The sequence below is a fragment of the Orussus abietinus genome, unplaced genomic scaffold, assembly GCF_000612105.2.
Source record: "Orussus abietinus isolate OABI.00-Male unplaced genomic scaffold, Oabi_2.0 scaffold628, whole genome shotgun sequence".
NCBI classification, from domain to species: domain Eukaryota; kingdom Metazoa; phylum Arthropoda; class Insecta; order Hymenoptera; family Orussidae; genus Orussus; species Orussus abietinus.
Window position 1 is genome coordinate 28,959 of NW_019394784.1, and position 12,494 is coordinate 41,452.

The 12,494-nt window shown below is 34.3% G+C and overlaps 3 protein-coding genes and 1 non-coding gene across 7 annotated transcripts; 1 reads left to right on the top strand and 3 right to left on the bottom strand.

Moving 5' to 3' along the window:
• Positions 1 to 315: 315 nt before the first annotated feature.
• On the bottom strand, positions 316 to 5,466 carry LOC105702824 (Golgi apparatus protein 1). The gene is made up of 14 exons (XM_012430696.2): positions 5,151 to 5,466; positions 4,649 to 5,043; positions 3,540 to 4,526; positions 3,256 to 3,357; positions 2,874 to 3,158; positions 2,617 to 2,786; positions 2,396 to 2,513; positions 2,047 to 2,243; positions 1,766 to 1,985; positions 1,361 to 1,687; positions 1,115 to 1,294; positions 776 to 1,004; positions 552 to 658; positions 316 to 480 (listed from the first exon to the last, which is right to left on the bottom strand). Exons 2-14 carry the CDS (start codon positions 5,006 to 5,008, stop codon positions 316 to 318), a joined length of 3,447 nt encoding a protein of 1,148 aa, XP_012286119.1. The 5' UTR covers positions 5,009 to 5,043; positions 5,151 to 5,466.
• An 858-nt stretch (positions 5,467 to 6,324) lies between these two features.
• Positions 6,325 to 6,397, bottom strand: Trnat-ugu. The gene has a single exon. It is a non-coding gene; the product is annotated as a tRNA-Thr (tRNA).
• A 72-nt stretch (positions 6,398 to 6,469) lies between these two features.
• Positions 6,470 to 10,117, top strand: LOC105702823 (tetratricopeptide repeat protein 19 homolog, mitochondrial). Of its 4 annotated transcripts, none has more exons than XM_012430694.2 (5): positions 6,470 to 7,301; positions 7,473 to 7,823; positions 8,103 to 8,365; positions 8,661 to 8,968; positions 9,048 to 10,117. In XM_012430694.2, the coding sequence occupies exons 2-5, from the start codon at positions 7,515 to 7,517 to the stop codon at positions 9,245 to 9,247; spliced, it is 1,080 nt and encodes a 359-aa protein (XP_012286117.1). In that variant the 5' UTR covers positions 6,470 to 7,301; positions 7,473 to 7,514; the 3' UTR covers positions 9,248 to 10,117. The 4 variants fall into 4 exon arrangements, with proteins under 4 accessions (XP_012286117.1, XP_012286116.1, XP_012286118.1 ...); XM_012430693.2 differs by lacking the exon at positions 6,470 to 7,301 and adding an exon at positions 7,312 to 7,385; XM_012430695.2 differs by lacking the exon at positions 6,470 to 7,301 and having other exon boundaries at positions 7,318 to 7,495; positions 7,577 to 7,823.
• On the bottom strand, positions 9,429 to 12,285 carry LOC105702822 (protein catecholamines up). The gene is made up of 3 exons (XM_012430691.2): positions 10,998 to 12,285; positions 10,844 to 10,919; positions 9,429 to 10,773 (listed from the first exon to the last, which is right to left on the bottom strand). Exons 1-3 carry the CDS (start codon positions 11,892 to 11,894, stop codon positions 10,598 to 10,600), a joined length of 1,149 nt encoding a protein of 382 aa, XP_012286114.1. The 5' UTR covers positions 11,895 to 12,285; the 3' UTR covers positions 9,429 to 10,597.
• Positions 12,286 to 12,494: the final 209 nt, after the last annotated feature.

Below are 12,494 nucleotides of genomic sequence, written 5' to 3' on the forward strand. Positions count from 1 at the left end.
GTAAAAAATTGTTGCAAAAAATGTGTGGAAAAACTAGCATAATGTTTAATTATATTTCATGGTATTTCCCAAAGAGTGAGTATTTGTTATTTCAATTAATAATACGGGTATCGATGACCTATTCGTTACGCATTCAAAGTTGCTTTACCCAAAAGAAAAGGTAACATATCATAGACGATAAAACTTTGGATCTTTCAAGATTTAACTAATTATTGTAGGCATTCTGTTTCCAACGGCATCGGACCACTGTTTTTGCAGTTTCATTTATGGATTACAAAAAATATAAAGTAACTCCCTAGACTATACGGCCGATGATCATTTCTTCTTCATCATCATTGTACGTCGGGTCACCCTACCACAGAACAAACCGATAATGAAGATAATTCCGATCATCGTAAATGCTGTAACGATGAAGTATCTTTTAGATGAGGATCGATTGACCATCGAAATCCACTCGTTTACGGTATCTGGAGCTCTTAACTAAAAGATGAGATAAGTTAAACCAGTTTGAGTTTTCACGTTCTACGCTAAATAAAAAGAATTTAAATTACCTTGGCAGCATTTTTGAACATTTCCATTCTTATCGTTAACATCTTTTTACATTCTGGTTGTAGAGACTTATTATCATCTTTAATCACATTTTGCAGGCACATAATGTCTATAAACACAAAATTGTTTCTATACTATCATGTACATGCCGTTTCATAGGATAGATTAGAAAAAAATGTATACTTAACTATGTTACCAATTTAAAATGTAAATAGAATGGACTTACGCCTTCCTGCTCCCTGTGGTATACTACTGCAATATTTACTGACGTCTACGGCACAGGCTCTTTCAAGAAAAGGATCTACATTGATATCTGCTCTAGCTTCGTCAATGAGATCAACTACCTCTAATCGACATTGTTCTCTCATTTCCTTATTTCCCATATTAAATTCAGATTTAAGACACTCCTCGACTGTACCAGGATCGACCTCTTCTGATCGGCATATTGTCTCGATCTAATGATACAATTGAAAAATTATATCATACTCCAGGTAACTGGCCAAATATGACAAACCAACTGTATGTACATCTCTAATTAACTGCCTAAATTGTACACAGAAGTTACCTCACGAGCACACATTTCTGCTAAGCGCGCATTTAAACGATAATTCAAAGCTGCTTCTCGGAGGATGTTGGCTAGTTGATGTTCACATTTTATTGTTAGTTTTGCTTCTCGGAATTTCAACCTAAGACATTCGATGACCTTTCCTTCGAGTTCTCGGTCCTTTGGCTCATTGATTAAAACCTACCAAAAGTGTAAGTTCAAATTATCATGAAGTGCCAAATATTGAAACTGCTGTAATGAACTAACCTCTTTACAGTGCTTATTGTAATCTAATGAACAAGCATTTTGTAATGCAGCATTAAATCTATAATCAGTGTTCTGCTCGATCATTCGTTTAACAACGATGTCTCTACATTTATCGTCGAATGTCGGTTCGTCTTTATATCGCTTCAGGCACTCCAATGCCTGAGAATGGTCCACATCGTGGCAAAACAACCGGACCATGGCACGGCACGTATTTAGTAGAGCAAAGTCACTTGAATTATCTTGAAATTCTTCCTTACGTCGTTTAAATAGTTGCTTGTGGCATGTATCAGTCAGCATTCGTTTATGAGAAGTTAAACACTCAAGAACCTAAAAGTATGTCACTGTACAAAGTTGTATTTTAAATAAAAATTATACCTTTCTGAGGTTATATGGCAGACACCTTACCTGTGCGTTTCCTGCTTCTATGTTGTAGCAAAATTTTTCGATATCCATTACACATGATCTTTGTAAAACAGGATCAAACTGAATATTTTCTCTCTGCTGATATAACTGTGCCTTCAATTGTTGTCGGCAATCTTTTGGTATTCGGTGCTGCGTATCTCTGATTATATCGTCCTGTATAATCGAACTCAGACATTCAATTACGTCAGCTTTGGTCTCAGGCCTAAAGTAAAAGGTGTGTTAAAGAAGAATTAATTATATTTTCCTTCCAGTGAATTACTTACTTGGGACACCATCTTTTTACGTAGGGTTTGCAAGCTTCTTTAAATTTATATGTGAAACGGTAACTCTTCAAGGTAATTAATTGAAAATGTTCGACTGCTGCTTTACACTTATAATCAGACCGAACATCAAGATCGTTTTTGTGTTCGATAAGACATTCCATCAGATCACCTTCATCCTTACCAAACTTGAGTACTTCCTATTTGTCATTGTAAATAATAATACATAGTTTAAAAATTCTCTGTATAACACTTTGTTAGTATTGAATGAATAAATTAAGTAAAAAATTCTGAAAGTAATTCAGATTCTAGGGAAATATGAAGACAATATTTAAAAGTTATAACATCCTACCCCACAATGACGATCCATGACATGTTGGCAAGCTGCAGTGATAACAGGATTTAATTCAATGCGTTCTGCTTGTTCTTCGGTCAGATTACCGACAGCCAGTTTACATCCTTCGTGTAATCTGCATACGTAGAAAGAATTCCATATAAAACAATGTTGAAGGTCAAACATTTGATTCAGTAAATGAAATATAACTACATGAATTATTGAAACTAGGTTCTTACTTCTCAAGATTATCTTGGAGACACAAAATTTCTTCTCCTTTGGCGGTTTTATCATAACAATATGTAGCTAATTCATTAAGGCAAAGTTCTTCAACTTCAGGTTGTAAATCTACGTTAATAGCTCTTTGCCTCATTACTCTTCTAATTTCTTCCAAACACTGAGTCTTTAACTAGAATATGTTTGTTATTAATAGTAGATGTGAAACCGCAAGTATTAAAAATGAAAAAAAGTGACATAATATAAGTAAATTACCTACCGTCATATTTTTCTGGGGATGATATGCATACCTATACAAGCAAGATAATACTAAAGGACCTCTTTCTGGTTCTGTATCTCTCCCTTCATTTATCCAGAGACTCTTTGCATGACAGAAATGCACTGCATCCAGTTTGCAAGCTCGATATAATTGAGGATCAAGCTTAAAATCTCTGGCAACAAAGTACTGTACTTGGACAAGAGCAGTTTCACAAGCCTCCGTCATTAGCTCTGTTCCTATTTTATCCATTAAGCAAGAAATAACTCTAGCATCACCACCACGTACCTAGAGCAAGAAATTGTATCATAAATAAAGAATTAGTAAATATATTTGATATATTTAGGAAACAAGCTTTTCATTCAACTACTTTTATGACACTCACATCCTTGCATGCTATATCAACCACTGGTTGACAAGCCTCCCGCAGAACTGGATCTACTCTCCAGTCTTCTCCAGCATCGGTCTCCTTGATTAGATCTTCTAACTAAAAGAAAAAATAATAAACCTTGAAACTAATACCGTTCTACGACAAAATATTTTTCAGAAATGGACACATAAATGATTCTCTCGGTATAGACATATTTAAAGTAAATTGAGCATATGTTGCATCTATCAAAACATATTCAAAGTATAATCTTGTTGTGAGCATACTGCCTATCTACTTACAGCTCTTTGGCATACAGCTGATATCCTTGATTTTTTCTTTCTCGTTTGAGTATGCTCCATAAGACAGTGAATAGTTTTACCACCAACTTCGAGACCATTACAAAACATTGAAATATCGTTGGCGCATCCATCAACAATTTCAGGCGAGAGTCTATAATCTTCCATTAAAATTTTCCTATGATCAAACATCTCAGCTTGACAATCAAAAGCAACTTTACTGCCATTTCTTACAGCAGCCTCGAGGCAAAGCAATATTTGAGCAAGTCTAATTTCTTTATCTTCTGAAACTGACCTTCGGCAGTGATTGTTTTTTATATCTTCTTTGCAGGCCCTAACCAATCCTTTGCTTACTTTATAATCGGAAGCTATCAATTTTTCTCGCCTTGCTAACTGATCTTGACACTGCTTGGTCATGGAGCGATCTGTTTTATGCTGCATGAGGCACTTATAAACTTGTCCGCTACCTGGGCGAATGTTTGGACAGAATTTAATATGGTCTTGTGTGCAGGACATATACAATTGGCGATCTAATTTAATATTATCTGCTTGAATTTCAGATACGTGCAAAATACGTTTCCTGCACTGAGGTTCAAGTTTCTCCACGTGCCTTTGCAAACAAGCTATCGTCAAACCTTCAGATATGTCTTTGTATTTTGCTGGCTGTATTCTGCCGCATTGAAACTTATCGATATCATTAAAGCAATCGGTCACAAAATAAGTTATGATTCGATAGTCACTAAAGGCAACCCAAGCAAGGCGTTGAATGTAATCGTGACATCGTGGATCTTTTATCTCTTCTTTCTTGTCAATTAAACAGGACAAATATCCAACTTCATTCCCAGGACTCGGAGTGCATCGTAGATCGTCCAATTTATTGCCACATGTCTTTTTAGTTAACCTTTGCACATTCTCATCATTTGTAAGGTTAACTATATGAGTCCAAATTTTATGCTGACACTCATCATTAATACTTGACACCTCGTTAGCCTAAAACAGTATTTATTAGTAAACTAAGCAAATATACGAACGTCCTATCTTATTTTACACTCATTAATAAATCAAATATAAAAAACATCCACATATTTTGCTTCCTAAGTAAAATTTCATACCTTAAAAGTCTGTATACATTCAAGAACGGAGAGGTCATCGTTACTTTTATGCATCATTCCACAGAGCCGTCCAAGGTCCTCTTGACACTCGGGTTCATCGATCAAAATCTTATTACTAATAGGATATTCCGATTTACGTGGATGACCTAACCCTCTTTTTACTCTCGCCGATGCTCCATTAGAATCACCAAAAACCCAGCTTACACGTGACATAGTATCAACGTCGATTACAGATACATCACTGTGAAGCCTAATCGTTTGGACATTGTGCAGTACCACGAGCTGCACGACGATAGTACAGGCGAGTTTATTCAATACATTTATGCTTCCCATTGTACCTGCTTTATGATCTTTCTTCATTTAGATGATCTTTTTAGCAAATTTCATTACGGTTACTGCAAGTGAAAGTAAAAAGGAATCCATTAGTAATGATAAGCATTACTTTAAGACGTATATAAGTGATAAATTAAAAAATATAATCAGATAAAGATCGCGATACTACCAGGTATTATGCAGGCATATAGATATGGACGAATCTTTCAAAGTCGTATATTAGACTGTTCCAATCCTGGTTGCGTATCCTCGACATTTGTCACCACTATAAAGTCCACTACCGTTCCGCGATACAACCGATACGTTGTCTGGTTCAATGAGTTCCCTGTACCCGCACAATATAATATTTCAATCACTGAAAAGACATAAGTAGAAATATACAGTTTTGCAGAAATTTCCGAGATCAACAGGAAATTGCATCTCTAAACAATGCGCTTCTTATTAACCACTTATTAACGACCGGTCCCTTAGGCGGTATTCCATCGAGCGACAATGAAGCTTTGACAAAAGAATGATTTTTTCTTAGACGGAATAATTGTTTATGTATTTTAATTACCTTCCGAAGCTTGCTAGAATCGTATTAATACATTCAGATCGTCTTAAAAGATTAAATGTAAATTATTCACTGTCTGAATATTACGTAACCCTGTACAATGTAAGCCATGACAGTTCAGTCCACCAATGGCATCAGAGTATATCGGAAAGAACCAATCGTATTTGCAGGCTTAACTTCGCCGCAATTTATGAACGACGGTTAAACATAGTTACCAATTGTTCTTAGTAGTTCATTTTTATTAAAATGATTGTATAAGTAATTTGGATATTTCATGAACAATTCAATAAGACATTTGGAAAAAATTTATTTCAGTTATACATCAATCTTTACTTTATTTACTTTACTAAATGGCTTAAGTATTCGTGAACATAAAATTTACTTTTTAAGTATCGATTCAATTCGAATACAATAAATCTCTAACAAATTTCATATTATACTCTCAACCTACTATTAATTCAATTACTCAATATCAATTATTTTCTAAAAACACTGTCATGCTGTTGTTTTGTAGGCGAAGATATAAAAATTAAGGATAAATAATAATAAATATCTGTAGCTGTAAATTAGTAATAGCCTAAAAAAAATTAAGAAATATAAATATTACACAACAGTATGCTACCCTATCTGCCAGTGCAAATCCTGTACGTGGCGATATATTTTATATAGCCCAACTGTTTAATACATAAATAAATAATTTTAATTAAAATTAATTAAAGACGTTATCAAAAAAGTATGGGAAGATTATTTTGTTCTAAGAAATGCGCGAAAAAAGAAAATAAAAAGAAATTGCCCCCAGAGAGATTTGAACTCTCGACCCCTGGTTTACAAGACCAGTGCTCTAACCCCTGAGCTATGGAGGCTTCTTCGAGCGTCGTCGTTTTAATAGTATGAAATTTTCAATTCAATCTAACTAAATTTTATACCATTACTTCTTTAATATTCAAATTTTTAATGTCACAATTACGACGTCATTATCTCGTGCATTACTACAATAATCGATTCGATTGCCCAGAAAACATAAATTTAATTCTATACTTGTTTAAAGGAAACATTAATAAAGTTATTTTTTAACAGAGTTAAAATCGAGTTAAAATTGTATTCCAGGAAGGCTAAATAGCGATACGTACAATCAAGCTTTCTTGAATTTCTAATGCATCCAATGAAATCCCAATGGATATCTTCCTTTCCTCGCATAATTTTTCAGTCACATATACAGTAGTACTGAGACAATTACCATATTTAATACTCCTATTTTAATTGATCCTAATAAGGACATTTATCACTGTACACTTCTTTCGAGAATTATCCTTGGAGCTCAAATTTTCATACAAGCAATGAACTCTATTCTGAAAATGATGAACTAAGGAATAAGAAAATGAAACGTGGTAGTCTGATATCATGTAATAAGATGATATATTGTAAGTAGTTTTCCCATCATAAAGTGATATAGTGTCGCCAATGTAAAAGGCGGATGTATGCATGCGACACTGTATGTACACATACATAAACCCCGGAGCCAAATTGGACGTGTGTAAATGGACCTTTATTCGGCAGTTGTTCTCCGGGTAGAGCAACATTATTACGTGTACAAATCCCCTATACTCATGCGCAAAAATTTCCACAGCAACGATAATACTGTACAGTACATTGGCAGACATGAATATTTTCTCTGCGGATATGATACCGCCAGTGTATAAAGAGAAGACAATTATGTTCGTCAGTGTACACTACTGTAGTATTGGTTGGCAGCAGTGGTAAACACAGGTAAGTAGATCAGCAGTTCAGCCTTATCGACAGAGTTAGTAGTGGTTAGAGGTGATACTTGTTCAATTTTCCAGTTTTTTAATTGTGGGTATTTACAACCTAGTAATTGTTTATAGTGATAGGTTCTCACGAATACTGGCGCTTTACAAATGTGTTGTCACGTGGTTCCAGCTTATGTATGTGTGGAAAATCTCGTAAGGAGCTTTCTCTGAAATGATACACTTTGCAAGATTCCTCACGTCCTCGATACATTTTACATGGGAGAAATTAAACAGGTCACTTTATCCAGCTGTCTGTATCTGTCGCCTTCGTTTTCAATATACAAGAACTGCTAATATAAGTCACGCGCTAATACACTCTCAAAAGATGGACAGGAATCGTCAAGAAAGTGGACGGCAACCTTTTAATAATAAATTTCTCTTACTTGCATTTGGATTCTTTGGTCTCCTAAATGAGAAAAAACCGGAGGAAGATGAGTCTGAACTCATTATGACAATTAAACGTTCTATTCTCTTAACTCAGGTTCGTATCATATAAATATTTTCAATAATAAACAATGTCAATGTTATTAATAGCATAATGAGGTCTTCCTGAATACAACAATGAGAATCACCATTATAATTGCAATCACACAATACATATTACTATGCTGCATATAAGTTCGACATAATTAACAGAAAATGCTAATGTTATTGTTTGCTACATTTTTGCAACATTAATACGTAACAAATGAATGTTCGAAGGTTAAAACGTTTGATCGATTTTGTGAATACAAATAGACAATATTATTTTTCTTTATAGAAAGGAGAATATAAGAAAGCTGAGCAAATGTTACATGTCGCTTTGCGGCAAGCTCAGACTCTTCAACATTATGATGCTATAACTTATATTTACGATCTGCTGGCTAATTTGGCATTTGATATGGGGGATTATGGAAAAGCAGAGCCTCTCTTCGTTTCAGTTATGCAGAGGCTAATATCTACTGGCACACCACAGAATGACTTGAAGATTATTCACATAAGTTTAAAAGTGGCCAAATCATTTCAACATAAAGGAGATGTTCGGTAAATTCATAATTAACATAATATTCTTATTATTCTATTATCAGCAGTTAATATTAATTCGCCAATATCAGTTTTTATAAGATAACTTGATACAAAATGCTTAAGCTGGTAACGGTATTAGTTATCGAGCTGCAGCCAAATATATCAATGTAACTATACATCATTGATAGATTCTTTATACAGAATTTATAAATATAAAGGTTACCAACATTGTTAAATGTAACTTTCTACCTAGGTTTTACTACTCTTCCACTTCTTATCTTATAAATTGTTACTAATTTTTCGATGTGTATAGTAAAGCTGAAGATGGATATAAGTTCTGTTTGAAAACTCTTCAAGAACATATTGACAGTGGAACAAATAATGAAGATGTCATGTTACTTCGAGCTATGACGATGGACTGGTACGCTCGCTTCCTTTTATCACAATCGAGACTCACAGAAGCGTACAAAAACTTTCTTCAATCTTATGAATTATCTGTACAAGTTAATGGTAAAGTTCACGATCAGACGGTAATCCTATTAAATGACTTAGGAACTGTCAGCAGTATGCTAGGCAATGAAGATCAAGCTCTTGAATATTTTACTGAGGCTGCAGAGATTGGTAAATATATTTAGACTCATTTTAAGGAACTTTAAACTTTGCATAGTAACCTTTACAATTTTTGGCTTCATTATTGTAGGAAAAAACTTACCGGAGATGGAAGATTTGGGTTGGATTCATATTAATTTAGGAAAACTATATATAATAAAAGGTCTTTATGATGCAGCAAAAAAGGCTTGTGAAAAAGGATTCCTGATATCAAAAGCTCGTAATAATGAAGAGTCTCTTGCCGAGGCTAGAAATTGTCTTAGCGAAGTTAAGAAAATTCTATCTAAGTAGATAGTTTAAGGTTTTTGTAGATATTGATAGTATCATTAACACTTTCACTCACTAACAAAGATTTCTAATGCAAGCGGCTTTAAAAATAGTGTTACAAAGTATGCCAATGTAACAGTAACTCATAGAAGTCACATCTCATCTAGTCAGAGTTTACAATTATAGTACGATATACACTTACACATCATCTATTAAAATTTATTTCAACAATTTTATGAAAAGTCTTCAAGGTTACAAAAATTGATAACAAAAGATAGAACAGCAGCTCAGATGTATGTCGTAACAACTTGCACAGTACTGATTGTAGATGTACCATTAATTTCGTACAATGATCCCTACACGTTGATTATAAAAATAGAAATAACTAACAATTTAATATCCCTCTAATCAGTTCTAATGTAAAGTATATCTATACTATATTATTGGTATCATTCTCAAATAATTTTGCTTCAATGCAGCATAGATAAATGCATTGTGCTCTAAAAAAAAAATCAACTATGTAAATATGGTATTCTTCTTCAATTACTCCTGGATAGAAGAACGTGATAGCTTAAATTAATAAGTGTTTGTGTACGTGTGTACGCGCGCGCGCGCGTGTGTGTATAGAGGAGGATTATAACGATGATGTTTAGTTTTCTATAAATGAATTTAGTATCAGTACTATAAAAATGTACAAATTTTTATAAATTGTTAAGTACAACGCACAATTTATAGCTAATTAAATACAAATTCCTTAAATCCAGGAGTATAAGTGTAAAAAATGTAGTCATAAGCTAAATTTTAAGATATTTAAATTCTGTGATGTATTAATGTAAAATGTAAATTGAAAATTATCGCAGCATTGTCAGTCACAAAATAATGCGAAGTTAAATATTTATTTTGCATTTATTCTTCTATTGAATTTTTAAACTGTAAACACTCAAGAATTTCCTGCTCTTGATATAAAAATATATATCATATAAGATAGAGAAATATCATGTGTCGTCACAAGGACATTGTTTATTTGCCTATTAATAATAATCTAGGGATCATACGATAACTACATTAAAAAGAAATAAAGCTTGTCCATCAGGAACAAAAGTTCATTTCGTAAATGCAAACACAAAATTCAAGAAATTAGTATCAAATGATGCACAGAATATCACAGAAGACCCAAGCACTCTAAAAAATGTGAAGATATCTAAAATAAATGAAATGTATATGTATAAATACTGTGAACTTTTCTAGGTCCAACAAGTTATTATTCCGTGCATCTTCACTGTCACGAGATTTGGTCATCATGTAACATTCTTGACTTTCCATACCTGATTTGTATTAAAAAAAAATGTAGTCTTGGTTTTTAATCAATCTTTGTTACTCAAACTGAGCAATGAGAACCATCATGTATACTCCAAGAAGCAAAGCGATAATTTCTTTAATTGATTGCCACAACTTTGTGTCAGATAATAGTTCAGGAATAACAGAAACAGTTGCTATGTAAATGAAACCACCAGCTGTGAAAGGAAGTACCCACGTTGTTGCAAGATCTCCTGTAAAATGTCATTAAATTATTTTTAAAAATAATTCTTATAAAATAGGACCAGTAATCAATTTCTTTACCCATTCCATCAGCTAGAAAAGAAACATATGTTCCTAATAAAGCTCCTACTGCCGTTACCAGTTGGAGCATCATTGCCTATAAAAGACGATAAAATGTAAGCAAATAAGATGCAAAATTCTTCTTTCAAGTACATAATATTATGAAGAAGTTTACCTTTCTTTTACTACAACCACTTTGTACTAAAATGGCAAAATCACCTATTTCATGAGGTACTTCATGTAATAAGATCGTAATTGTCGTTATGTAGCCAATACTTTCCCCCGCCAAATAACTTGCTCCTATGGCAAGACCATCAGTAAAATTGTGCATAAAGTCAGCAACCAGGTTCAAATAACCCGAGATCTTTATATCTCCGAGAACGTCAGTTGATACGGATTTATCATTCTCTTGTGGTTCACTCTTTTCTGATGTCTTTGCGTTACTTTGAAGTTCCTTAATGTCACTGGTAGTTCCATGCGAATGCAAATCTGCACCATCTTCTTTCAATAATCTCACTGCCTTTTCTACCGTTAAAAATGTAATTATGCCAAGTAAAACACCAAGTCCCACTGACATATCGTGACTATGGACCGAATGATCGTGGTGCTCGCCATGACTATGAGCATGACCATGGGAATGTGTGCTTTTATCGGAATCATTATCCTTTACATGCGGAGTCAATGCATGTGGAATTAAATGAAGAAAAGCATCACCGAGTAAACCACCTGAGGCGAAGCTCAAAAGTATCTTCAACAGAGGCTCTCTTTCTTTAGTATTATCTAATGGAACAAAAAGAAGTACTACGAAAGGAGCTGCAGAAATGAGCAGAGTGGAACACATGGATCGCATTAGGATCTCATTTCGATTTTTCACTGGAGGTGCAGATTTTCGTGGTACTTCATTAGCGTCTTTCGAGTATTTAAAACTTGCAGGTTCATTGTGACTGTGATCATGTCCCTGGCACAGTGCCGGGAAATTCAGAAAAACCAAAATTACAATGATACCTAAAGCAATGCTGGCATATAACGATTGCTTTTTGTACCTAGTACTGTCATTACTAAATTGGCTCATCTTGGTTATAGTTTATTAATAAATAACGGCACTTTCACGTAATTGCAGCGGTACTAAACTTTTTTTTAACCTCCAAGCTTCCCTTGTCTAAGCTCAGACTAAATCAGACGAAAGTTAATATGTGCTGCTACGGGTGAAATGCATACATACGTCGGCATGAATGTCACATTCCGTTACTTAATTACGATACTTTTCAAGAAACGACACAGGCAGAATCGTGTGACAATTAATATTATTACATTTACACCAAAGAGGATCAGTGGAAGCTGAAGGTCGATTCTGTAACTCGAATATAGTGAAAATTATAAAAGTGATCATCTCTCGCGATTTCGTAACTTTTACTGACTACATCTCCATCGTATATCCGGGATTTATTGGATCTGGAGGTCTATTACGTAAAGCAAATTGACCGAAAATGTGAAAAATAAGTAGCTCACGGTATTACGGAACGTTTTTGGTGGTGAAAATGCAAGACCATTCATATCAGAGATGAGTTGGGAGATTGCTCACGGGCAGGGTCGCGCGATCGCACCGTGTGCTGCCCTCTGATTTCGTACATTAGCTTTCACCGTTTTTTGCCCCCAAGGGCGGCGCAACGAA